This window comes from Melospiza melodia, chromosome 28, assembly GCF_035770615.1.
Source record: "Melospiza melodia melodia isolate bMelMel2 chromosome 28, bMelMel2.pri, whole genome shotgun sequence".
NCBI classification, from domain to species: domain Eukaryota; kingdom Metazoa; phylum Chordata; class Aves; order Passeriformes; family Passerellidae; genus Melospiza; species Melospiza melodia.
In genome coordinates this window covers 7,675,641-7,701,651 of record NC_086221.1, presented here as the reverse complement: position 1 = coordinate 7,701,651, position 26,011 = coordinate 7,675,641, and the positions used below count along the sequence as shown (strand labels likewise).

General features: G+C 50.6%; 1 protein-coding gene across 7 annotated transcripts in view; it reads right to left on the bottom strand.

Annotated features, from left to right (window-relative positions):
* The window catches only part of ANKS1A (ankyrin repeat and sterile alpha motif domain containing 1A), a 74,072-nt gene that overhangs the window by 24,166 nt on the left and 23,895 nt on the right, over positions 1 to 26,011 (bottom strand). For 5 of the 7 annotated variants that reach the window (XM_063177903.1, XM_063177904.1, XM_063177905.1 and 2 more), the window contains 8 exons: positions 25,865 to 25,940; positions 25,481 to 25,582; positions 24,168 to 24,263; positions 23,888 to 24,084; positions 22,349 to 22,441; positions 18,262 to 18,379; positions 12,159 to 12,709; positions 1,629 to 1,695 (listed from right to left, as the gene is read on the bottom strand). In XM_063177903.1, the coding sequence (XP_063033973.1) occupies positions 1,629 to 1,695; positions 12,159 to 12,709; positions 18,262 to 18,379; positions 22,349 to 22,441; positions 23,888 to 24,084; positions 24,168 to 24,263; positions 25,481 to 25,582; positions 25,865 to 25,940 (1,300 nt within the window). Of the gene's footprint in view, positions 1 to 1,628; positions 1,696 to 12,158; positions 12,710 to 13,467; positions 13,634 to 16,107; positions 16,288 to 18,261; positions 18,380 to 22,348; positions 22,442 to 23,887; positions 24,085 to 24,167; positions 24,264 to 25,480; positions 25,583 to 25,864; positions 25,941 to 26,011 lie in introns of those variants that run through there. The other 2 variants (XM_063177908.1, XM_063177909.1) reach the window with 2 other exon arrangements.

The window sequence follows — 26,011 nt, the reverse complement described above, 5'->3', positions numbered from 1 at the left end:
CGGCTGCGGCGGCGGCTTTGTCTGAGCCGCGAGCCCCTGGCTGTCCCTCCCTTCTCCTCATCCTCTCCCCCCTCCCAGTGCTCCCACCCGCCGGGAGGGAGGCAGTGGCTCCGCAACTCTCCAGTGGAAATCACTGACTCCTCAGTATTTACTCCATGATGGACAACGCGGCTTGGGGGTTTTAAAAAAATGATGTCACAGGTTTGCTCCGACAGATCCAAGTGATTTGTGGCTGGCTCAGAATTAATTTATCAAGAGAGAGGTGAGGAAGGGCTTGCTGCCTACCACAGCATTCCTGGGAGCTGTCGGGGTATTGGCAGAGGGAATGAAACCACAGCAGCTCCTTCTCCTGAGCTCCCGCATTTAATTTTTAAAATTATTTACTCTATTCAGCCTTGCATGCACTTGTAAATACATTTCTGCTTTCAAAAGGGAAACCTACAGTGATATCAAGTGCAGGTTTTCTGTTAACAAAATCCTTTCAAGTCATGACAAAATGAAGAGAGGGAAGTATTTGGAGGGAGGGAATGGAAGAGTTTCTTTTAAAAACAGAACAGACACCTAAAACATTCCAGGCTGAAAACGAAGATGCCCCAAATACACCTGATATTTGTGTGTTACAAGGATGATACAAGAAGAGAAGAATCACAGTACTTGTGCCTCCTGGCAAGATCCTGATCACAACTTCTGGCTGAAACAAACTCCTATTTCTCAGCTCCATCCTTCCCCCTGTGCTCCACATTCTGGAATCCTGCCTTTGCTCTGCAGGAGCCCTGGCTCTGCCTCTCTCCTCCATGTCAGACCTTTCCCTGCTGCTATTGATCCATCACAGCCTGAACCGGTGTGGGAAGGGCTGTCAGAGCAGGGAGCAAACCCACACAGCCTCAACTCCTCTGCAAAGCCATCTGATCCTGGAATGCAGAGCCTGAATCAGGCTGAACTCCCACTGGGAACAGCGGGTTCCTCCTCACCTAAGCAAAAACCTGAGTGACAAATGGAGATGATGTGAGCTCTGTCACAGCCCGTGTGAGCTGTGTGTGCAGATCTGTATTAGCATCTCATCAGGAGGAGCTGCTGCCCATCCAGAGTCAGGGCTGTTCTGCTGCAGCAGGCTGGAGGTGAAGGATTTAAAAGGACAGAATCCCCTGTGGTGGCAGCTCTCCAGCAAGCCTGAGTTCTGCTTTTGCTCAAAACTCAAAGGCAGAGAAGGGAATTCACATTTTGAGGGTTGTCCAAGAGCCTTTTTCAGGTGCATTTAGAAATGCCCAGTCCCTGAGGCACCTGGCACATCAGCCACATGCAAAGGGCATGGCCCCCATGGCACCCACACTGGCACCATCCAGCCCTGCCCAGCACAGCTGCTGCCCTCAGGGAAAGAGCTGGGAGGAAAATCCTGCAGCTGCATTCTGTAAAATTAAAGGAATCTTCCCAAGGAGTGTAGAATTAAAATTGCTGGCAGCAGCCTTGAGCATCATGTGGGAACCCAGGTCTTGCTCCTCCTGTGCCAGAGCATTCCTCTCCCTCCCAGGGCCAAACAGGTAAAAGACATCCACACACAGGAGCCAGCACCTTGTTTGTGTGCAGAGCACAGCCAGGACAGACAGACAGACACAGGCTGGGTACCCTACCTGAGATCCTGTGCTGCTCCTGGGAAAAGTCAATGCCTTCGCCGATGGAACTCATGATCTTTTCAATCTGGAAATAAAGAAAAAAAGCAGGTGTTACATTATTAATAAAGCTTCAGGAAAAGGTAAAAGCAGCTCAGGATTTCACCTCCCACGTGACAGCTGAAGAAATGCAGGAAAGGATGTTAAGGTATCTCTGAAGCAGAAGAGGTTCCCTGGACACCCTGCCTGGGCAGTCTTTGTTGGGATGGATGGACCACAAGGGATGTGGAGAGGCTGAGGCTCTGCAGAGCCTTCCCTTCCACAACCTGCCAGTGCCTGGCAATAAAAAGCTTCAACAAAAGCATCCCCCAGCAGAGCCTGGGGGTGAGAGGGAGCCCCAAACTCCTCCCTCACCCTGCAGGAGCACACAGCCCCCTACACCAGCAGTGAAACTGCAGCAATGCTCTCACCCCCTCCTTCCCAGCAAGCTGACTGGGAGCTCAGCTTCCCCACACTCTGGACTGTTGGACATTTTTGTTTTGGCTTGATTTGTTTTTTAAACCACCATATTTCCCAATGGCATGCATGGAGCAGGTGATTCCAAAGGGTTTGAAAACAGATTGTGTGGGATAACAGCATCACGGGGCAAATGCCTGAAGGACCCAGGAGAGGGAGCAGGAGACAGCTCCATCAGCTCCAGACAAACCTCAGGCAGTGAGGAAGAAAAGGTTCAAACTCTGCTGGAATGGGTCTGAGTCCTCTTAAGAGCTGCACAGAAATGGCTGCATTTGCCACACACACGAAAGAATAAATTAATTGCAATTCCCAGTGAACTTTCAGGAGACTTCCCTAAATGAGAAGAGAAACTTTTCAAGTAATTTTTGAGCAGAATTTGTAAACTGAGGCTTCCAATGCAGTGGTGCAGAGGGAGAGCTGACAATTCCCAGGTTAGTTTGTAAGAGGAAAGACAAACTGCAGCTCAGCTGGTCAGTTCAGAGCCTTCAATACTCAGCACTGAACTCCACTGTTGCACAAAGAGAAACACACTTGAGAGGCTCAGGGCTGGTTGCCTACCCCCAGTCTTCAGTCTAAAACTCAGCAGAAAATAAAAAAAAAAGAAAAAAATGCCTCCAGTAAGATTCCCAAAAGGAAATCTCCCAAGCAAACACCCCTGTGAGGCACTTCTGAGTGGCTGCTGCTGAATGCAAAGTGACTGGCCACAGAGTGGGGGAATGAACCTCAACTCTTACTCAACTTTTTTCCTCCTGGTCATTTAAGGACATACTTGGGGAAGGAGTCCAAGTTGCCCTGGATTTCACCCCTGGCTGCCTCTGCCCTGCCTGGCTCCCAGAGTGATGCTGTGTTTGGTGCAGCTGCACGACTCCCCACTGCTGTGAGCAGCTCCTGGGGATGCTGCAAGGGGCTGGACCTGCCTGCCATGCACCCTCAGGGGCAGCTTGGAGCTGAGCCCCACCAGAGAGGGGTTCTGGTGAAACAAAAAGAGCTCTTGCAAGGCTCCTGCCAAGGCAGATCTCCAGAAGCCTCTCCTCCTGCAGGGAGCAGCAGGCACTGCACTGGCAGGGTTAAATCTCACCAGGGACCAGGCAGTGCTGTGAGCTGTGACAGCTTTTAAGGATGCAGGTCCTCTGCCCCTGGAAAACCATGAGGATGAGCCCCTCTGTTGGGCTTGAAATACAATTAACACCCATTTACTGAGAGATTTGAAAATCAGCTTGGGAAAACATCAGAAGCTCCAGAAGTTTAAGGACATTAAACTTTGCAGATTGGTGCCCAACAGTTCCAGGACAAGGAACATCTCTGAGCTGGAGCTGCTCTTGGAGCTTGTCTGGGAATCTCTAGCTGGATTCAAATTGCAAATTAACTCTGAGGCCAAGTTCCTTTGTTTCCATCGTGCTGCTCTCTCCTGATCTGAGAGAGATTTGATGCTGTCCAGGCTCAGCCCCCAGCACTGCCAGCTCTGCAGTCCCAACCCTGCCTTGAGGACTTGCAGGTGCCTCTGGAGCACTGAAACACCCACGACCTTTCCTCAAAAGCAGGGAATTGCCTTGTGCTATATAAAACTGAATGGAAATGAAACAATCACGTGGCAGAGGATTTACCTTTCCCAGCCCTGCTTTGCCAAGTGCTGGTCACAGTCCCAGCTGTTACCATTACTGCAGAGGGAAATCCTGCCCTGCCCTCGGCTCTCCACCAGAGGCAAACACCTCAAACAGACTCACACACCACTTCAAACACGGGTTTATGGCTGACCAGCCTGATTTAACTGTTAGGAGGCTGCAAAGAGAAGCATGAGGGGAAGGACAAACCTAGAGAGGGAACCAAAGCTTTAGAGCATCCCCATCCTCTGCAGCCTCTCCTCAGCTGCACTCCAGCATGGACACGGGGCTGAAGAGAAGATACCTTGAAAACAGCCTAGACTACAGTTTTTTAGGCTGTCCTTTCCCACTGGTTAATTATTAAAATACAAAAATACCATGTTTAAATATAGCATTACAGCTCAGACTTAGTTGTAGCCTGAACACACAGTTCTGATTTGTTTTGGCTTAACCTGTATTTTTCCACTGAAGCACCAAGTGCCCATCTCTGGTTGTGCTGTGGGGTTGATTTGGGGTGGGGATTTTATGGTTTATTTGTTTTACAGCCACAGAAATAAAACCATAAAATGCTTCCACCCTCTAAATTAATAGAACCATATCTGTTATCTCTGATGCAGAGGGGCAGTGGCTCCACGTGGGACAGACAGGGAGCCCTCAAGCCCCAGCAGGGAAGGAGAAACTCCTGCACAGCTGAAGCACTCTGGGAGAAGGAAAGGCTTCAAGGAGAGCAGAGTGCCCCTCATTAACCCCACAGCAGGAATGTGCCTGGAAGGAGCTGTGGAGCAGTTACCAGGATTGGAGCTCTTGGACTTAGTTTCACATTTGCCTACATTTGGTGAGAGACACAAATGTCCCAAAAAAAGGAGCTGGGTGGGTCTGAGAGTCCAGCCAGGGCTGGGGTGAGCTCTTCCAGGCAATCAGGGAACATAGCAACTGGCCAGTGCCTCCAAAACAGAGCCTGACTCAAAACAAACCATCCTGAGCACAGTTCTGCTAACAGGAAGAGACATTTGTTTGCAGAAGGCCAGCGAGGCCAAGCCAGCCTCATGGCATGCTGGGGTCTGTCCTGCTGCAGGACAGGAGGAGAGTCCTGCACAGTGATTCCCCACCTCACAGTGCTCATGGCAGCAGCAGCCAGTGGCTCCTTACGTGGGCAGGATGTGTCCTCCTCTCTGATGCCAGCCTGCAGGAGCAGCAGGGACACAGCTGTGCAGAGGGCAGTGACCCCCCTGTCCCCACGGGCACACAGTGCCCTGCAGAGCCTCTGCTCCCCACTCCACACCCTGCCCTGATGGATGCCAGGCCATGGTGTCCACACTGACCTCTCCAGCTCTTCTTCCTCAGCCACTGCTGAAGTTTGAAGCCAATGAATCCATTCAGACTGAGGGCCATTAAAGCAGCCCCAGAGCTTTAGTCCCCAGAACAAAGAGCTTCACACAACACAGGGCAGGAGCCTCATTTGGGCAGCACCAGACTGATCATCACTCTGTCAGGGTGACACCCAGTTTTGGAGGCACCTTGATGCTCCTGGAGCTTTCTGAAAGGGGCTTTATAAACCTCACCTTACACTCACCAGCAATGCAAATACAGAAGTTTGTTCTCAGTCTCTGCACGCAGCATCACAGGCTGCCAAGGACACAGCAAGGTCACCCTGAGAGAACTAAAATCACAGAATCCTCAAACACTTTGGGTTAGAAGGGACCTTAAAGCTCATCCAGACCCACTCACTGCCATGGGCAGGGACACCTTCCCCTATCCCAGGGTGCTCCAAGCCCTGTCCAGCCTGGCCTTGGACACCTCCAGGGATGGGGCAGCCACAGCTGCTCTGGGCACCCTGTGCCAGGGCCTCTTACCTTGTGTGGGTCAATGACTTCTGCTTCCTCTGTGGCCCCCTCCCAAACTCTCAGCTTAAAAATCACCAGTGATTCCTGAGCACCAGAAGAGGACCTGCAGTGCACCTGCACAGGCCTCAGACTCTGGGCAGAGGAGTTACTCAAATAAAGGTCTGTAATTAAATAAAACCACACAGAACCAAGCACACACTATCTGCCATATGGAGGGCATTAGTGCACTATAATGACACCCTGCAGCAGGAGTATAATTAAGAATATAGCAGGATTCCCATTATAAATCCTTATTACTGAGGGTTCATAACCTACTGTACAAACCTGCCTGGGGCTCAGGCTCAGCACACAAGAGCAGCTCCAGCAGCAGATTTCCGTCTCAAAAGCTACTTACAAAGTTGGGTAGAAAGGTTATCAGTCTTTTAAATTTCTGCAATTCCAGGAGAGTGTCAGGAGTTAAGACTTCATTATTTCCAAGCTTTAACAGCTGGGGGATGGGGCAGATTTGGTTTCAAATTATAATAAAAAAAGAACCCCCAAACAAGCTGCTTCTACAGTTTCAAACCCCTCTGAGCACAGCAAACCCCCAGTGATGATGTGAGCACCCCCATCAGAGCCCAGCAGGTCAGCTCTAAACTCCAGGGGAGAACTATGGGCATGTGAGGTTGGCAGAGGACGCTGTGGCAGCACAGAGTCACTGACATTTCCATTCTGTACCAATAGCACAGCAAACCTCACGTGACTGATTGATATTTCACCCCTGAAGGAGGAAGGGAGGCTGCTCAGACTCAGCTGGGATATACCCTGGAGCAGAAGAACAGCAGGATTGCAGCATCCACCAGCATGTCTGAAAGGGATGGAGCAAGAGAGGGATCTGGGATGATACCTGCTGACTCCTTAATACAGGTACAAATCTGCAAAATTTGGATTTGGGCCATGAATCTCATTTCTAGGTTGGTGACAGCCCATAAACCACTTCTGGTTCAGTTTATGATGCTTCAGCTTCTGTTCTCCCATTGCCATCCCATGGAGCACATGGCTCATATTTCACTGCTCAATACATTCCATGTCTCCAAAAGACACCAGCCTGTATGAACTCAGCATAACAAACACCAGAGGCCTGGAAAACATAATGCTCCATTTATTAATTCAAAGCTAAACTGCACCAGGCAGTTGTTCACGGCACATTTGAGCACTGGTACCCAGAGCTGCTGTGCTCCATCCTCCCCCAGCAGCCTTCCACAGCACAGAGACTTGCTGAATTTATTTCAAATCATCCTGCAACTGCTCACCAGTGATAAAGGCAAACACATTTTCTGGCTTAATATGGTCTCTGAGAAATTCATTTGGATGGGGACCAGGGCCTGTTGCTTCACGCCACTCTCCAGCCTCTGTTTTTGTACAAATCCCAAAGTTACAAATCCAAACACGTACCAAAAGGAACTCATGGTATAAACTTGAATTTCACAACAGTGTCTGATGGATCTGCAGTATCACAGCCCTCCAAATATCAATGTTGTTTTGACAAACAGTAAAACCCAAGACTGACATGATAAAGAGAATGGCCAAACGTAGCAACAGAGCTGCCCACAGCAGGGGAGATTTTTACAGTACTGTTTCCTGCAAATACCTATCATTTTGCTTCCAAATGCTACCTGTTTTAACTGCAGTCTTATATATAAACTTTTAGATTTCCAAAACAGATCACTGGTTTCACTGGCCTCTGGTTTAAGTGGCAAACTGACCTCTCTTTCTAGGTACTGATCTTTGGTAGCTTATTGAACTGGACAAAGGCTACTGTGAGTCAATAAAAAAGGCAAACCCCCCAGAAAGGCTTGAATCAATTCACTGTCTGTCCATATTCCTGCCTCCTTACACAAACCCCAAACCAATAAGGCTCTCAAGTAAGACTGGCTCTGGCCTGTGGGGCAGAGCAGTGAAGCTGCTCCAGGCTGGAGAGAGAGATTTAAAGACATTTTTTAAAATAAAAGCTTCAGAAGTGCTGGAAGATGGGACGTAAAGCGGAAGAGAACATAATGAAGGACTGGATTTAGTCAGGACACTGTGGCCGGACATTTCTGTTCCTGAAAAACAAAAATGTCCCCAAAATGCCAGCGATCACAAGGCTGTTACATAACCTAAACATCCCATCATTCTCGCAAGAATCAAAAGCTCCTGATTCACAAATATTGAGTTCACACACTTGAGAAGCTCCCAGAAACACACACAGAGGTGGATGGAGCTGCTGCACTGGCAAATATCACAACCCCTGTTGTGTCCAGCCCTGGCTGCTGGAACAAAGCATGCCTGGTCTTTACACTGCCCTTTCAGCACACAGGTTTTCCTGTCAAACCAGTAAATTGTCTTACACTGGCTTGGATTGGCTCAGTTCCACATTGGATCAGGATTCCAGCAGGCTGGGACTTTGCAGCACATTTAAAAATGGTGGAAACACAAAAGCTTTCACTTCAAAAAGTTCATCAGGCTGGAGGAAATCTCACCACTGGGGGCAAAGAGAAGAGATTGGACATGAGGGATGATGTAAGAATTCCTGACCTTAGCACAGGAAAACCAGGAGGAAACATTGGGATCTGGAGACAATGGAATAATCAGCCCAATAATTAAGCTGATTAAGAGCCTGCTGGCCATGCTTGTTTAGCGGAATCAAAACCAAAAATACTGACCCCACTGCTGCTTCTGCCCTAGACAAAAGTGAATTACAGCTATTTCAGGCAAAGGGGGAACTGGAATGTGAGCTGAGGGCAGGGGACACCCAGGGACAATTGAAGCCACCCTGCCTGGTCCCACCAGCCAAACCCAGGGCAAGCTGAGATTTGAACACCTGAACCAAGAGAATAAATGGAACATTTTGGGAGGCAGAGCTTTTATACACCATGCAATTTCACCAGGCCACAAAAGCAGCAGCTCTTCCTGAGTAACAAGGGGAATATTTGCATTTTCTTTCAAGGGTGCTGGCTGGCAGCTCTGAATTTCAACTCCTGGGTGTTTAAAGGCGGTGGCAGGTTTTGCATCAAAAGCTTTCCACAAAGTTTGACATTTCAATGCAAATGTTGTTAATCCTCCACAGTGAGCCTGTAATTAAGACACTGATTCCACAGGGTGCTGCAGCACCCAACAGTCCAGACAAGGTTTAAAGGAACCCACAAGGTTTAAAGGCAGCCACAATCTCCATCAAGCTCCTTCCCAGCTCCAAGCCTGAGGTGGAAGCACCACAGCTGTGCCATCTGCTCCTGGCATCCATCCTTAGGGGACATCAACAGCCCCAAAATGGGCCAGGAATTGGTGAAATACTTCATCCATGGTTACTGCAGATGCAAAGCATTCCTTTCACAGGAGACATGGAGCACCACTCCAGTTAGTCATCAGAGATGAATGTCCAGTGCCATAATTAGCTACAGAATACTCATTAGTTCTTCAACTAATTCACTTGGGAGGAAAAAAAAACCTGGTGGACTGTGCACCTTCTTTTTTCTAAAAAATCCTAAAGTGATGTGCATGTTTTATTCATTTCCCTAAATTTTTTTGAAGGATGTTTAATCTCTTCCTAGGAGCACTTAGGTTAGAACACAGAACTACAACCTCATTTTGTGAGATGGGTACCAGAACCTCCAAAACTGAAATTCAGCATTGGAACAGATGACTTGACAGCAGGCAGCTGGGAGTGGAGGATGTCAGGAGCCAGGTCTGAGGGTAATTCCCAGCAGCCTTCCTTGTTCTTTGCCCTGATCATTTAACAGATCGTTTTTCTTACCAGCACCTATGAGGCAGAAGAGCAGCCCCAGGCCTTGACTGCAGAATCCCTGCTCAGAGGCTGGAGCATGAACCAGGCTGAAGGGCAGGTCTGGAGCTGCTCTGGACAGCAGGAAGGCAGAGCAGAAGCAGGGTAATCTGCCCTGAAAAGGGGGCTGGGGGCCAGAGCCCCCCTCCCTCCCTCAGAGATGCAAATCCAGGTTGTTCTGTACCAAACCCCTGAGAGCTGCTGCTGCCCCACTCATCCCTGTCTGCTCAATACTCATGAGCCAATGATAAAAACCAAATCCATCCCTTCAGCCCACAGACAGGTTTGGAAGGATCCAAACATTTATGCTGAGTGAGAGTTGCATCCCCTCACACGCCTCTTGCCCCCACCAGAGCAGGACTGAGCATCTTCACTCCTCTCCCCCCTGGGCAGTGCCTGGATGTTGGATGTGAGAGTTTTTCTGCCCTGCTCACACAGAAGTCCCACCTGGCAGCAGCTGCAGGGGTCAGGAGCAGATGGGACATGGGCTGAACGGGCTCCTGGGCAGCACAGAGCACAAAGCAACACTCTGGGCCAGCTCCTTGGCACAGGGGAGCTGAAACTGGGAACAGGGATGAGCTTTGCCAAGTGAATAATTCCTTCCCCATCCCACCCTTCTGGCAAAGCCAGCAGCACCTTCCACTTCCAACAAAGGGCATTGGCAGCGCTCGGCCAGGGCAAGGACGTGACCCTCTGCTCACAAGCAGCAGATTTTCTGTCCCCAGTCAGCCTCCAGAGCCCAGAGCAGGGTCAGCTCAGGCTCTGCTGCAGATCTCATCTGTCCAGGGACAGCACAGATCCCTCCCAGGCCCCCGTGCCCTGCGCAGACACAGCTACAGCTGGCCAGGCCAGCAGGCAGAGTCCTCAGCTGGGAGAGCTGCACAGGGATCACCTCCCTCCTCAGTCACCTGCATAAAGGCCATTAAAACTAACAGAATAATATAAACCTGCCATTGTTTCCCCCCAGCACAGAGGGAAAGCCAAACCATTGCTAACAGGGATGGCTCAACAAGGTTTATATTGCCCTGGTAAATGCAGAGGCTGCAAGGTGCATCCAGCTCTGAGCAGCTGCATTATCCCATCCAGGGAACTAATCTGACACACAACCACAGAACTACATTTATGTTTAAATCTCACTGATGCCACTATGACCAGCCAGACTTTAAAAAAAATGAGATTTGCCCCACTGCAGACAGATGTGAATTTTTCACATTCTTTCTGTGATTTCCTCACCTAAACATGAGAGGAAGGAAAAGCAGATTCCTCTCCTGGGGCTTGTCCGGCTGCCTCAGGGGAAATGAGGGATTTGTTTACAGGCAGGAGGAAGCAGCTCTGAGGGTTCATCTGAGCAGAGGAAGCAGAGGCAGTGCAGGCAGCTCAGCACTTGACCTCTGCTACCAATGCACTCGTGCCAAAGGCTTCTGCCCTTTCAGTGTCTGCTGCAAACAGCTCAAATAAAAGCACAGGGAATTATCCAGCCCTTCCAAAGAACCTCCTGCTGCAGAGCCTTTCCCTAAGCCATGGTACAACTGACCTGGGCAATTAACAGCAAAGCCTCTCCAGCCCAAGCAGCTGCAGAGGAAAATATCTATTTGGCAACCCTGAGACCCAGCAGGGAGTGAGGGGGAGGGAGAGAACGGACCGAGGGATGGGTTCTCACGTTGCTTTTAGCATCTCTAAATACCTCCCTCTTCCCCAGATGATAATTCTCTCTCTGAGTTAGGGCTGGAGAGGCAGCTGAGCATCAGCCAGTGCAGGGGCACAACCCTCCCCCGGGCTTCCACGCCCGGCACACGCGGCTCCACACCCCCAGCACCACGCCAGGGCTTTCAGTTCCTTTCCAGAGTACAAAGAGTGGTTCATCCGAGCTTATCTCTCCTGCAGCCCCACTTCTCCCGGCACAGAATCATCCCCAAAGAATGTTTCAGTAATGCTGCGGTGCTGAATTTCAGAGGGACACTTAATCGTGCCCCAGTGGCTCTCCAGGGCCAACTTTCTGAGCATGAAATATTTAACTGTCCGTGGGCGTCCGGTATGATAATAAAGTGAGTGCTAACCAGCCGCTGAAATGAGCGTGTGAGGAGGAGAGCAGGAGCTATCAAACACACAAACCAGCCTAACTGCTGCCTTCCTTCCATCCCCACGAACCCCTGGGCACTGCTCACACTCCCCAGCAGCACAACACTTCTAAGACATTGGGACAATCAACAGGGAAGAAGTGGAAGGAGGAAATCAGGATTGATTCACAGGCTGGCGAAGGGCATTGTTATCAAGTCTTTCTCATTTTGGGGATGTGAAAACCTATCTGGCTTGCCTAAAAGAAACCAAGCCCTGTGTCACGGTTTGAAGCTGGCATAATGCCAGTGCCCCCATGAAAATATATGCTCCCTGGGCATATGTCTTGGAGGTTCATTCAAGGGGATTGAAAATATTGTCATTATCATCATATATGGTGAAGAGGAACAAGAATACAAAGCTTTGCTCGACACTGGCGCACAGCGCACATTAATCCCAAAAAATCTCACTTCCTTTTTTCAAACCAGGACACCCTGTATATGAGCAAAAAACTTAGAAACTGCTTGCAATTCTGCTACTCCCCCACTCCAATGAACTTTATCTTTTGGCATTTAACACCTTGCAGACTCCCAGGTGAGCGTGTGCCTGTTATTGCCTTGTGAGAGTTCGCAGAAACCACAGAACCCACCCAGGACCCCTGAGGGCAGCGTGGCAGAGGGGAGCTCCTGCTGCACTCATTCCTGGCACAGAGGCTCTTTAGCAAGCTCAGCCTTACCTCATCCCACTCCGAAGCAAAGGATGGGGACTTCTCCAGCCGCTTCTTGCCGGTGCTGCAGTTGGAGAGCGATTCGCTCCGGCTCCCCATGGCATCGTCCTCGGTCGGGGAGCAGGTCAGCAGGTCAGAGTCCGACTTGGACAAGCTGCGGCTGAGCTTGAGCTCGGCTTTGGGTTTGCTGCCCGGGTGGGCTCTGCCCGCAGCTCTGTCCCCCTCTGGCTCAGCACACGCGTGGGGCGTGCCCAGGGCCGCGGGATCCGCCCGGCTGACGTGCTGCACCGTGGCGTACACCGCGGTCTGCGTGGGCTCCGGGGAGCTGCTCCGGGCCGGTCCTGACGACGTTAGCTCGGCATCCTCCAGCTGCATAGCAGCAGGGTGGCTCGTGCCTTCGGTGTCCCCCTTCTCCGAGGAGGAAGCGAGCCTGAAAGGGTCCTCGCTTATTTCACAGATTGGAGAAGAGCCGTGGAGCAACCCTGAGAACTGCTCTGGCACCTGGATGTCCTGGCTGTCAGCAGAGTCCTGGCTGCGGCCGCCGCTGCTCCTCCTGTGGTCTTCAAGGGGATGAAAGCAGAGAAGAGGGGGAAATCAAAAACATGGACGAAGCAGCAAAATTCCAGCTCTCTCCCTCAGCAAGGGAGGGAGAGATCTAAAGAGAGAACAGTTCCGTATTGTTCCGCGTGCTCAACTTGTACCCAAAGTCATGGCATTTATGAAATTCCAAACACTGGCCCGATTTACGCAATCTGGCAGCTCTCCGTGTTTTTTATTCCTGTTAACACTAACTATCAGGCCTTGCTATATAAGGCCAAGAGAAGTGCTAACTATATCCTGCAGAGAGAGCAAGTGAGGTGGGAGCAGCAGAGACGGAGGCTCCTGGAACATCTGATCCCTTTCCATAAAGGCCAGAGCGTTATTTAGAGCTGCTCACCCGGCTCTTGGCACGGGCTGCAGGGTGGGAAAACGCCTGGACTGCAACCGACCTGAGAGTTCCAAAATCCGCTCCCAAAAAAACCCACTGCTTCCCTCCCTAGTGGCTTCCGAGTTTAACCTCTCCTCCCTGCTCAGGGGAGAGAAATAAACAGTTTATGCAAGGGGAAAAAAAGCTTGAGCAAAAAGTCTCCTTTGCAATGAACTGAGCACAGAGTGGCCAGAGCTGGTGGAGCACTGGCTGCCCCAGAAATGTGACACTGGTTCCCAGCTACTCCTGCCCCAGCAACCTTAATATCAGGTACCAGGGTCCTGCATAAACCATGAAGAATTGACTGATCCCAAGTGCTGGGTGCACACACACACACAAACATGCACTCACCTTTGTCACAGCTGAATGAGCATTTCAACTGCAGAAGCAAAAAACTTTGTCAAGCCAACAAGTCTAACTTTGGTTTCCTAGGATTCCTTCACCCTCTCAGCATTGCTTGTGAATTTTAACTGCTTCCATTTAGTGCTGAAGAAACTCTTCAGACTGAGAACTAAAAATTGATGCTGCAAGGGAACAATACAGCGAAACGCTCGGATAATGAGGCTCTGAAGTGCAGGGAGGATGTTTGGATCTGAAGAGGAAATCACTTGCTCTGCAGAACCCTCCTTTCCTGAGCAAAACAGTGAGTTCTACTCCAACTAAAAGTAACCTGTTAGCAGCACAGAGAGCCCAACTCAGCTCCCAGCTTTCCTTTCTCCTTTCCAGCACCAAGCCTGACCAGGGGATTTTCAAACACCAACACCCATTGGGCTTTGTGGTCTGTCCTCACACCAGAACTGGGCAGGAAAGGGCTGAATTAGTCATTTGCCTTTGTGTGGGGGTCCCAGGTACCCCGTGCCTGGTGAGGATGGTGAGTCCCTCCCACAGGCACAGGAAGGCCAGGAGCAGCCACAGCCCTCACTGGGATCAAGTGATGTGAGGGATTATCTCATCCTGGATCCTATGAGTTAGAGATTCCAGGACAGTGAAGTAGTTGTTGACTCTCTTGCACAGGCACATAAACCACCAGTTCTGTGACTGGAGCTGCCAAGGGGGAGGCAGGTCCCAGGGCTGCCTGAGAGGCACCAGCAGCAGCACCCCAGATTACAAGGCCAGACTAAACCCAGCTACTTTGCATAAAGCTCTGAAGCTCCAGTGCTGGAGAGAAACCTCAGAGGACAAACCTCAAAGCAGATCAGATGTGCTGCATTCACAGGACAGACTGGTACTAATGCAAAGACACAGAGAGGTGAGCAAGACAGCAGTGATGGGACAGTCAATAAACCTGTGGGGAAAGAAAAACTTTTGCAGTTTTTCTTCCCAACCTCTTCCCTTCCTTGGAAACCATTTCTTCCATGCCCAGCTGAACCTTTAGTGACATTTCTGCTGCAGGCAGAGAGGCAGCTGGCCAGAGTTTGTGCCACGTGCTGCAACACTTGAGTCCAGCCAGAACAAAGTGCTCCAAATCCAGCTCCAGCACCTCACAAAAGGGCTCCTGTTGGACAGGAATCCCAGCCACCCACTCATCTGTGAGCTAAGAGGGACTCTGAAACACAGGGAGCTGCCAGGGAAGGAAGGCATGGAGCGAGCGCAACAGCACTCGCTCAGAAATTGTGAGAAACATCTTGAAGGAGACATTTCAGAGCCTGCCCTGAAAGCTGCAGACAGAACTAATGTAGAAAGTCTTCTCAGTCTTTCTGTCACTGAGGTGCACGGAGCAGGAACATGCAGGGCTCTCCAGGCCCCTCCTTCCAGGGGATCTGAAAGAATCCTCCTCCTCCAGTTTCATGTGAGTTACACCCAGGAAGGGTCCCTAGTCCCCCAGGGACTCCTGCCCAGCTCCCTTCATGGATTTCTCTCCCTTCACTGATTTTACCCCCCAGCACAGATCATTTGACGGATCCTGCCCTTTTCAGCCTCAGCCTGCTGCAGGTCTCACCCACAGGAGAGGCTGCTCCCAACCCTTCCTGGGATCAGGAGCCCTTCCTGGGTGCAGACTGTTTGCATCCCAGGGAGAATTCCAGCAGGAGCTTCCCTGCCAGCAGCCTGAGCTCTCCAGATACGAAGCACTTCCCTAAACACTCCACACTAAGCTGTAACCACCCTGCCTCCACTGGATTTCTTTCCCTCTATATCAACAGCAGGATTTGTCTCACAACCCTGGATTAGGAGAGTGAAGCTGTTCCTGCAGCTGCTGCCTGCTCAAGCTCCCCAACCTTAAAATTAGTGAGGGCACACAGCAGCCTCTGATCTGCACATGGAAAAGGCTGCCCATGTTACATCATGCCAGAATTTGTCAAGTGAGGAGCAGGCAAACCTCCCTCCTGTGAAACAAGGCCAGAGGAAGAAGCTGGCTTTGAGGGGTGCAAAAATATCATTTACCTACAACAGGACTGAAACACAGCCCCATTCCACAGCCTCATGTGGAGCCCAGCTGAGGATGGCACACTCCTGTGTTAACCTCACCAAGCTCAGCCATTCCAGCAGAGTTTATTCACCTGAATTTGAGCTGTTTTGTACTCCCCACTTCAGAAAGGGCAATGAGACACTGCCCTGCTTAGAGAGAGCATGAATATGATTCTGCACAACACCATGAGAGCAGAAACAAAGGCTTGGGCCTGGGATGTGGGACAGAGGTCTGTCCTCTGTCCAAGGTAATACCATGAGGACATGCAGGCTGTGGGCTGTGCCCAAATCTTTTCCTGCATTAACCAAGTGTCCCCACAGAACTCCCCCAGCAATATCCACCCTGCTATTTCAGCAGCCATTCTGGCTCTCAGAAAAGAGTTTCTTTCAGTTCTCTGTTCTGACTTTATTCCTGGCTCATTGTCACACTGTGCTGGCTGAACCAGCACAACCACATAGAAAATCTCTTACAGCAGGAAGGGCAAAGTGGGGACTTCAAGCTGGACCTCCTATGGAAGCAGCACAGAGCAACCTCCACAAGTATCAGTCTGTAATATCTACCAGAAGGCACCAAGTGAGTCCTACCTGCAGCTGGTCACTGCTGACAACACCTGGGTGTGACTCCTGAGAAGACAAACAGCTCAAAACTCAAATCTTTTCACCCTCCATTAGGTCTCTCTGGAGGCAGCGGGAGCTGAGAAACCTCCTGGTCACTCCACACACATTCCTCCTCTTTTGCTTTAATTTCACACCCTGTTAGAGGGCCTGAGTGCCCTGACTTCAGGCATGTGACTGCACACCAAAGTGGATGGGAGAGCATTTGGCTCAAACCACTTCTGATACTCTGCCCAAAACATGAGGCCAACCTCTCCCAGTGCTCCAGCATGTGACAGCGAGCTGCTCTAACACACACAAAGGCCACCAAAGCCAGTGGATAATGCCACATTCATCTGCTGGCTGGACACAGGACAACTGGCAGCCAGAGGAACAAAGGCAGCTATCAGAGATGAAAGGCACCATTAAACCCACATGCCTGAAATTCAGCCTTCCTGCTGCCCTGAAACGCCCTTCCAACAGCCACAGGAACCCAAGCCCTCTTCTCCTGACCAAAGGCTGCTCCAGACCCTCAGTCTGAGAGCCAAGGAACAGTTCAAAGTCGTGCTCCAGCCTGTTCTGTGCCTTGGGATTGAGCTGCTGCTGCCCTGGATGCTCCAGGACTCTTCTGACCTAGAGGTGGGAAAATTCTCCAACACCCCAAGTAAGGTTTTGGTCTCTCCCTCAACTCTTGCTTAATTCTGCCACTCCTTAAATTTATCTTCTCCCCCCACCATCAACCACAGTGCTGACTGCATTTATAGTATGGGAAAGGCAGGGAAGATGAGGAAAAACTCAGCTGCATCCTTAGATTTCTCCCACTGTAACAGTGGGAAGGGCTCCAGGCTTGTTACCAACACTTTCCATGGAGTGCAAACCATGAAGTCACAGCTTTGATCTTTCCAACTGTGCATCAAAAGATGGGACTCTGCTCTGGATCCATAAAGATCTTCCTGCAACCTCTCCTGTCTTCAGGAGTTCAGGGAAAGAGATCAGCATAAGGACCAGGCAGCTGCCTTACTCTGAGGATTTATTTTAAGCTGACACAGAATTAGGATATACCTCCACTCTCACCAATCAGGCCTGGGCAGTGCAGCCAGGGGAAGGAGTGGAGCAGTTGGAATAACCAGCAATAGCTGCCCACTGATGAAAGCCTGAAGGCCCTCAGTGGCTGCTGCCCAAGGACTGTTCCTGGCCCAGACTGAAAGCACCAACCTGAAAAGCTCCCATAACTTTCCTCTGGCAGTGAGGGGCTTTGGCAAGTGCTGGTGGGAACACAATGACCTCCTGTGCCACCGTGGAGCAGCCAGGAGAGCAGCAGGACCTGAGCAATGAGAGCTACCATGCTGCAGGTCTGACAAAGCACTCAATGAGGCATCACCTCAAGTCCTTGTTAGCCCTGTCCATCCTCAGAGGCAGAGGGGCTCCAGTGTGAGAACCCAAAGTAAATCCACCCAAATTCCTGCTCAGGACTTCTGAATAAAGCGGAAATCTTTTCCCTCTAAACAAATCTTTTGTTGTTATTGTTGAAGGAAAGCCAAAAAGCCAACAACAGCTAAACACAAGAGACAAGGTGTTCCCAGATGCTTTGTAAAGCTCAGAGGTCCTTCAGGGTGAGGAGAAACTGCCTCAATATCAACCTGTGTACTCCATGCTCTCAGCCAGTTCTAGTTCTCGCTCTACACATTTTTGTTTTCCTCCTGTTAGTTTCCATCTCAAATTAGCTCTAGCACAGAGCAGGATGTTGATTTTACAGCAGGACAGCAGAAACCTGCAGCGCCAGCTGGATGGAGAACACGGCTCACTGGAACACTCGTGTTGCTCATCATCCCTGGCAGAGGCACAGCCTCCAGCCTCTCACCCTCTGCCTTTGCTTGGCCAGGCATGAGATCTGGGCATTTCTGAGCTCACAGAGCAGATCCTTGCAATCTCTGAGCTGTCCTACAGCAGAGCTGCCCTTCCTCTGTGTACACTCTGTACAGGAACGCTCAGAGCTCTCCTTCACACTGAGATTACCAGGAAACACAACAATCACCCTCCAGCCCCCACCCTGCAGAGACTTTCATTGTTCCACTTGCCCTCTGCCCTCGTGTCTTCCTGAAGCACACGCAAGCAAACAGCTCTGCTTTTTGGATGGTCACTCACCTTTTGTTTTCCTGTCCACTGCAACCGGCTTTTTAGTTTCTGCTGTAAGCAGCAGCTCGTAGGGGTGTTCCTCTTCCTCAGCTCCACTTCCCCTGCTCTTCCCCCGGGCAGCAGAGGCCTGATGAAGAACAGCACAATGTGGTGCTCTGCAAAGCAATGCTTTGTAGAGCATAAACCCCACAGCCTCTATGCCAGGGGTTAAGCAAAGAATTGGCAGAGGCAACACCTTCACTGTGGAGTGTGAGCCAAAATGTAATACTCCCCTTTGGGTTTTTTTAACCCCCTCAAAAAACCCACCCAAAACCCTTTAATTTTTAGTATTTCTGGCTGCTGACAGCTTTCCAGCACTGACCAACTGAGCAAGGGCTGCAGACAGCCTGGAGGGAGAAAAGAGCTGAGGCCGTTATTCCTGTTCATCCCATCTCAGACTCGCTGTTGCCATTGGAATTTGCACAGTCATTCACTTTTTAGCTGCCGGCCCTATTAGGACAGGGCTGAAAAGAACAAAAGCCCAAATCCCTGCCACCCTCTCAGGCATCTGAGATCTGCATTTGTGACCTCAGGATGTATGGCATATTCAGAGCTAAAGAGTCCTCAGGCAGCACTGTATGAACTCAGTTTAACTTCAGGATGTGCAGCAGTGATTGTGCTCATTTAAATCCCCCAAAGCCTCTACTTAGAGCCTGGCAGACTCTCCCTGAGCTGTTGTGGAAAGCCACCAGCCATGTGCAGGGCTGAGGTTTTGGTGCAGGATCCAGACAAGTCGTGCTGCACTCGCACGTGTTGGTCTGCACCGATGCCAAGGATGCTCTGGATACCCTCGTGTGCCATCCCAGTGCTGAAGGGGGCTAAACCGGCCACAGGGCACCCTGCCAGCACAGTCAGCTGCCTTTCAGCACCATCTCCTGGCCAGACCCTGGCAGATTGATGCAACCCTGTCCCAGGAGCTCAACATGACCAGGAATGCACCCTAAGAGGCTCTAAGAGAGCTGGGGAGGGGCATGGAGAGAGAGAAAATTGTGAATGCCCTGGAAGTGTTCAAGGCCAGGCTGGATGGGGCTTGGAGCAGCCTGGTTGAGTGGAAGGTGTCCCAGCCCATGACAAGGGCTTGGGACTGGATGATCTGTAAGGTCCCTTCCAGCCCAAACCACTCTGTGACCCCACGTGTGACTGTCCCCAACCACAGTGGGACAAACCCAAGGCAGAAAGCAAATAATCCCTACCTGCTGCCAGGACAGGGAACAGCAGGTCTGAACAAAATGTGCCCCCAGTGAGGGCTCCTGCTGCTCAGACCCCTGGACCTGCCACTGCCTCACCAGCAGAGCACAGCTCCTGCTTCTCCCCAAAATGAGAGCACCAGAGCTGCTCCAAGGGCAAACTGGTGCCTACCTGACTGCAACTCAGCCAGGAGCTCTGGAAGCTTAAAGGAGTCTTGGAGAGACACCCAAGAGTCAGCAGCACAGAGGATTCTGACATCCATGTGCTGTTCTGCACAAACCAACCTGGCTTTTAATGTGACTTTCCCAATGGGAGGAAATGGGCCATGTCTGGCATGGGAAATATTTATTTATTCTACTTGCTTTGAGCAAGAGCTGCCAGGCAGACCTGCTCCTTTCCAGGTGAAGGAGCTCATAATGAGCAAATTAGGGAAAAATTCTGACCAGATGGTGGCACAAAACCGTCAGACCAGAACAGCAGGTGAGAGGTTCTTGACAGTGATCTTGTAAAAATCCTGCCCAGCAGCAGCCTGTTAACACAGCAGCAGCCTGGACCTTCAGCCAGGCCCTGTGCTCTCCTGACATTCCTGTGGATGATGATTCCTGTGCTGCCCTCTTTAAATGCAGCAAAGGCAGTAGCTCTCCAGCAGCACAGAGTTCCCAGCTTCTACTCTGAACTCTCACAGGCCTGGTGACACTTGACTTTCTCCACCTCTCATCCTTCCAAGCTCTAAACAGTGTTCTAGGTTCAAATTCACTCAAAACAAAGACCATTGCTGGAGAGCCCTGCTTGCTCTGTGGGCTTTGTGACCAGGAGCAGCACCACCAAGTAAAGCTTTCTTCCAATTCAGCTTTCAGTTCTTCAGCCATGTTGTTTGCATGTAAAAATGTTCATTGCTAGCAAAGCCCAAAAACAAGATGCTGTGAATAATGAGGATGCTCTTTAAGGTATACTTAATCCACAGCAGAGGAGTCTGAAAGACTTTTTAAAGGGTAACTCATCTCTTCCTCCCCAGAGCTGCAGACCCAGCTCGTGGAGCCAACGCGGCGCCTCGTCCTTGATCTGCACTTCCCTTCTGGAGACAAGCAGTAAACAACTGGAACTGAAGTTTAATTTGACAGTGCAGACTCTTACTCAGCTCCAAACCCAGAAGGTTTCTGCAGATAGTGAAAGGCACCACTCAAGCACCTCCAAACAATCAGCTCCTTTGCCTGTTTGTACCAACGCTTTTCCGTGATGAAAGTGAAGTTTCTTGTTTACGCTCATCTGCTTTGAGTGATAGCCCCAGCTTGGCAAGGAATAAAAAGACTACTTTGGAAAACTGGAGTTTGTCCCAACCCCAGAATACTCAATGACTAAATGTCCTGGCTCCAATGGGAGAGCAGGGCTAGAAGGTGGCAGATTGGGATGCTGCAGTAGAATGTTTACAGCGTTCCTGGAGCAAGTGCACACCTGCCTGGCCCAGGGAGAGGTGAGAAAAGATGGGCAACAGTCAGAAAGCAGAGCAGGCCAGGAGGAACAAGTAAAGTAAAAGGATCAGCCCCAAATTCCTCATCAGTATGTCCAAAAGGTCATTTCCAGGCAGCCACATGCTGCCTGTAAGTTTTGTCACTGAAGTTGGTCACAAATCAAGGTCTCTCCAGCGAGTCACTCTGCCCTTTGCCAGCAAGATTCCCTTTAATGGATTGTGCTTCCAAAGCCATTAAAGGCAGGACAACACAGCAGGTGTTTGGTAATTAAACATGGCCAGAAAGCTCAGCAGGAATGGTCAGGGCACATTTCCCTCCCCGTGTTTATTGTCATAAACAAGTTCTGCTTCCCAATTACTCCATGACCTGCTGCCCAGCTCTCCTCTGCCAGAGCCAGGCACAGGACTGGTTACCACCCCCTGCATTTGATCAGTCCACAATGTCACATCCCAGTTTCCCTGCTCACACTCAGCTCCGAGTTTACTCCCTCTCTGCAGTCAGTTCCACTGCAGCAGGCCATGCTCACCCATGTCTCATCTGGATTTGACACTCTCCAGAAAACAGAGCTCATTTATGCCTTGCAGAACTCCAGCAGATCAGCACACCCAAAGAAAGCACCTGCAGAACCAGAGCCTGCTCTGACAGCAGAGGTGGCACACGCTCCACGAGCTTCACACACAGCCCACTGCCTTTGGGAGAGCACAGAAATCCACAGGATTTGGATTTGCTTTGAAGGTTTTCCTGGGTGTCAGCAGAAGGTGCCAAAGCACACTTGTGGTTTCCCACAACCATGTCTCCTGGGGAGTCCTTACATCTGAGCTTCACAGCAGGTGAATAAGGTGAGCAACAGGAAATCCCAGCAGCAACAAAATGAAATGGGAGAGCTTGAGTTCCATCAGAAAGCAGCTCACACCACTGACCCCTGCAGAAGGCAGCTGTAACACGTGCTGGGCCACATCCTCAGCTGAATTCAAGCTCCTGATCCCTGCTCATGTCAGTGGGACCCACGAGCCTGAGCAGCTCCTCCACAGCTGGGAGCTCAGAGGAAGCAGCAACTCACAGCCCCTCTGTGCTTCAGTCCAACTGAAGATGCCTGTGGTGGGATCATTACTAGAGGGCAATGGTCCACATCACAACGTGGGTCAGAAAAATCTCTCCCCAAGGGAATTCTCAGCCAAGAATAGGAAAGTAAGGCTGAAGGTCAACTCTGAGGTGCCCTGGAAGAAGCGGACAAAGGAAGTTCCCATGGTAAGGGACTGCAGCAGTGCTGAGTGAGGGAGTGCTTCAATCCACAGCCCAACGAGCACAGGAGGTAGCAGCACCCTTGGCTCCTCCCAAACTATTAAAACTGATGTTTAAACCACTCTCCCATGAAACGCCCCAGAGCAAGCCCCATGTACCTCACAGGGAGCACTGTGGCTTGTCTTCTTCTCCACATTCTGCTCCTCCTCTTCATCAGGCGGGGGCTTGGCTGGCGGGGGAGGGCGTTCTCTCTGCAGGTGAGACAGACACTGTCAGCTCATCCCTTCTGCGCCCCAGCTCATCCCTTCTGCCCCCCAGCTCTATGGCCACACTGCTGTGGGTGCAGCAAAGATCTCTTCAAATTAATCTTGGTGGAGAAGTTCAGCCCTAACAGCCCAGAGCTGGGCAATGGCTGCTGCCTTCTCTCCTCCTCTTCCTCAGGACACTGATCCTGTCCCACTGGTCTCACTTAAACCCACACCTGCATCTCCACAGCATTACACATGGCAGTGAGCAATGAACTAATCAGAAGAAAGGGCTTGTGGCTTAGTGAAACTGATGCCAGGGCACCTTTGGTAGTGGAAAACTCTAGGGATCAAGAAACTAAGCTGCACTGCTCTCCTCTGATATCCCGGGATTGCAACTGGGCAGCTGGAGCTGCTCCCGGGGCCACCTCCTGCCCAGCCACAGCTCCATCTAATGGCCAAGGGAGCAGCAGAGCTGCACTGCTCACACTCAGCCAGCTACTGGATCATGTTCCTCTTCCTGCTCTCTTCACTGCAGTTCAGCTCTCCTCTTTCTTTACTTGTGCTAGAACTCATTTCACACCAGACACCATCAGCACAGGACAATGACAAGATCTGATCAGTAACAGGACAGCCTGGTACTGCACACCTGAGAGATCTGCCCAAAATGTCCCCCATCCAAAGCTTATGTCTCATTTCTATTCTGTTGCTCAGCACAAGCCAAAGGCTGCACCTCTCTGCACAGAGGGGAAACCATGGTTACTGTGCCCCCAGCAGTTTAATTGTTCACTGCTGCTCTCCCTTTTGTCTAAAAACACCTCCACAGAGCAGGCTCTGGAAAACCAACCAGAACACAGAGCCTGAAGCTGACCCAGCACTGCAGGGCTCGTGTCCCATCTGCCCCACAGCAGCCTTCCTGCTGATTGCTACCAGGGCAGCAGATGCAGCTGACAGAAGGTGAGGAAGACTTCTCTGGGAGCTCTGTGCTGCTTTGTAAAGCCTGGAGTACCCTCTACAGAGCTCTGCAAGTAATACACAAAAAAAAACCCCTTCCACTGCCAACTAGTTTCCAAGAGGTTATTACAGATAATTTCCTGAGAGCCTTAGCTGTGGTAAAGCAGTAAGCCATAAGAAGATGCTCCACACAAGCCTCCAGAACTTTTTTCAGGACAAGGAGTCGCCCCTTCTGCAAAATGCAATCTCCTGACAGACCAAGTTTCACTGGCAATAGTGCATTGCCAGAAAACAGAAGGATGCAACACAAAGTGAAATGAAGAAGTGGCTGCTTTTCTGCTTTTAGGCAACCCCTGAGAGCAGGGTAGGGAAGGGGAGACACCAGCCTGCTCTCATCAATGTCAGGGAAGGATTTAAACATTTCCTCAAGCTTGGGCAGCCTGCTGCAGAACAGGTCAGCCCCCTGTGCCTCTGAGGCAAGCACCTACAGCTACATACAGGCCTGACTGCCGCTGCCTTGAGGCCGCTGGGCTCAGCCTCCTTGCTCCCAGACTCGCGGTCGGACGATCTCCCGCTGGCCAGGCTGTCCAGGGAGTGGCAGGACGTGGCGTTGTACAGAGCCTCATAGGGGCTCTCCTCCTCGGGGTTCACATCAAAATCCATGATCAGCTCCGTCACAGCTTTGTCCACATCACCTGCAGGGGGAAGAGAGAGATGGCACTGTCCCTGGATGTCCTGGCCCGGTGCTGGCAGGGAGGGGAATGCTGGTGATGCCCACCCTGAGACGTCCGGCCCGGGGGATCGGTGGCTGCAGCGAGTGGGGCTGGAGCACATTTCTCCACAGCTTTGGCACTTTTCTTCCCAACGGTGTAGTCTGCAAGGGGGTTGGGGGGACAGGGTCAGCTCACGTCCATCTGGCTTTCTGTCCCCTTCAGCACATGGCGCTTCCTCCCTCGTGGGTGGAAGGCCAACTGTCAGCTTATTAAGTGTCCAAAAAAAAATAACATTATTAAAACTTGCAGCTCAGATCCCAAAATAGAAGCAGGCAGCCTCTTTAATCACAGGCACAAGGGGAGGGATGGCACTTTGAACTTTCAGAGTCTTTAATCAGAAAGCTGCAAAGCTGCTGCACGGACACAGAGTCACGGAGCAAATTCGTGTTGTAGACACAAACTCCATCACTGAACAGAGTCATTACAAGAGAAACCAATTCCAGCTGCAGCCCCCAACCACAGACAAAGCCAGAAACATTCAGCTGATGTAACATCCAACAGCAGCTCCCTCCTGGGGAAAACTAACAGCCTTTATCTGCAACACCTTCAGTTTTAAAGCCCATCTTTGTCTTCAGTTTCAGAATAAAGCTCAAACATTCCAGCCTCACAGGCACAGCTTAGTTAAAAGTCTGAGAAGTGCTTTGAACCTGCAAAGCTCCCAAATGCTCAGCATGAATAACACAGCCCAGCTCCAAATGCTTCTGATCCTCCCCACAGCTGAGAGGAAATGCAGACAGCGTAATTACAAGGTATGAATTTAGCCAAGATGTCACATTTCATTCCCGAATTTGGACAGACACAATGGACCAAGCTCCTTTATAAAACACAAGTAATCAAGGCCTTTTCTGTAAATCTCATCTGCAAATTCCATGCCCAAGCCTGACGACGAGGCGAGGAGCAGGATGTGAGATCTGTGGACAGTGATTTGCCTACACAGACACGTCAAGGGGAGTTACACCAGAACCATTTCTAAAGCTGTTACTTTGCATTCTGCAAGCAGATTTAGGCTATCCTTAATTTTAATTAACTTCTAAAGTGAGCTAAACAAAGCTCAATTAAGCCCATTTAAACTGCAAAAGTCACGCCACACTCTCTCAGCAAAGGGCTAATCCTCCTAAATCCCCCCCAAGTCCTCCTCCAAACATTTGGTCTGGGGAAGCTCACCCCAGCGTTTCAGCACTGGTTCTTCCAACACAGCCTGAAACTGCTTTGATTTCAGCACTCTCCAGGTCTAGAAAAGCATATCCTGTACCTGCCTTGGCAGAATCAGCACCCCAAGCTTTCCCCTCCTCCCCAGAGGCAGAGCTGCATTACCCACCTTCAATGAGAGCTGCTATGTGCTGGCTTTTCTGGGAAGGAAGCTCCCTCACAATGTCCAGAGCAGTCAGGCCTCTGTTATCCTTTATGTTCACATCAATACCTGTGGCCACAGGGGTACAGAGGGCAAAAGCAAGAATATTGTCTAACTGTGTGCAGGTTTGTGTATTTCATCAAGTCACATTTGTGATCAGCACTGGGGGGAGCTAAAAGGCACTCTAGAGACAAATCTGAAGCCAAACTCCAAGAGCCAACCTCTCCTACATCCTGCTCCAAGGAGCTGTGACAGCTGGATGGAGAAACCTGCTGCATAGAAAGGGATTTCCTCAAGCTCTGGGCGAAGGGATCACCGCATTAGTGCTTCAAAGGGGGAACATTCTCTCACCTGCAGCCAGCAATATTTGTACCACATCTGTCTTGCCAAACAAAGCAGCTTCGTGCAAAGCACTGCCTTTCTCAGTCTGCAAATTAAATGGAAACATAGCATGAAGCCAGACAGCAGGGAATGGTGAGGGAGGCATGGCTTAGAGGG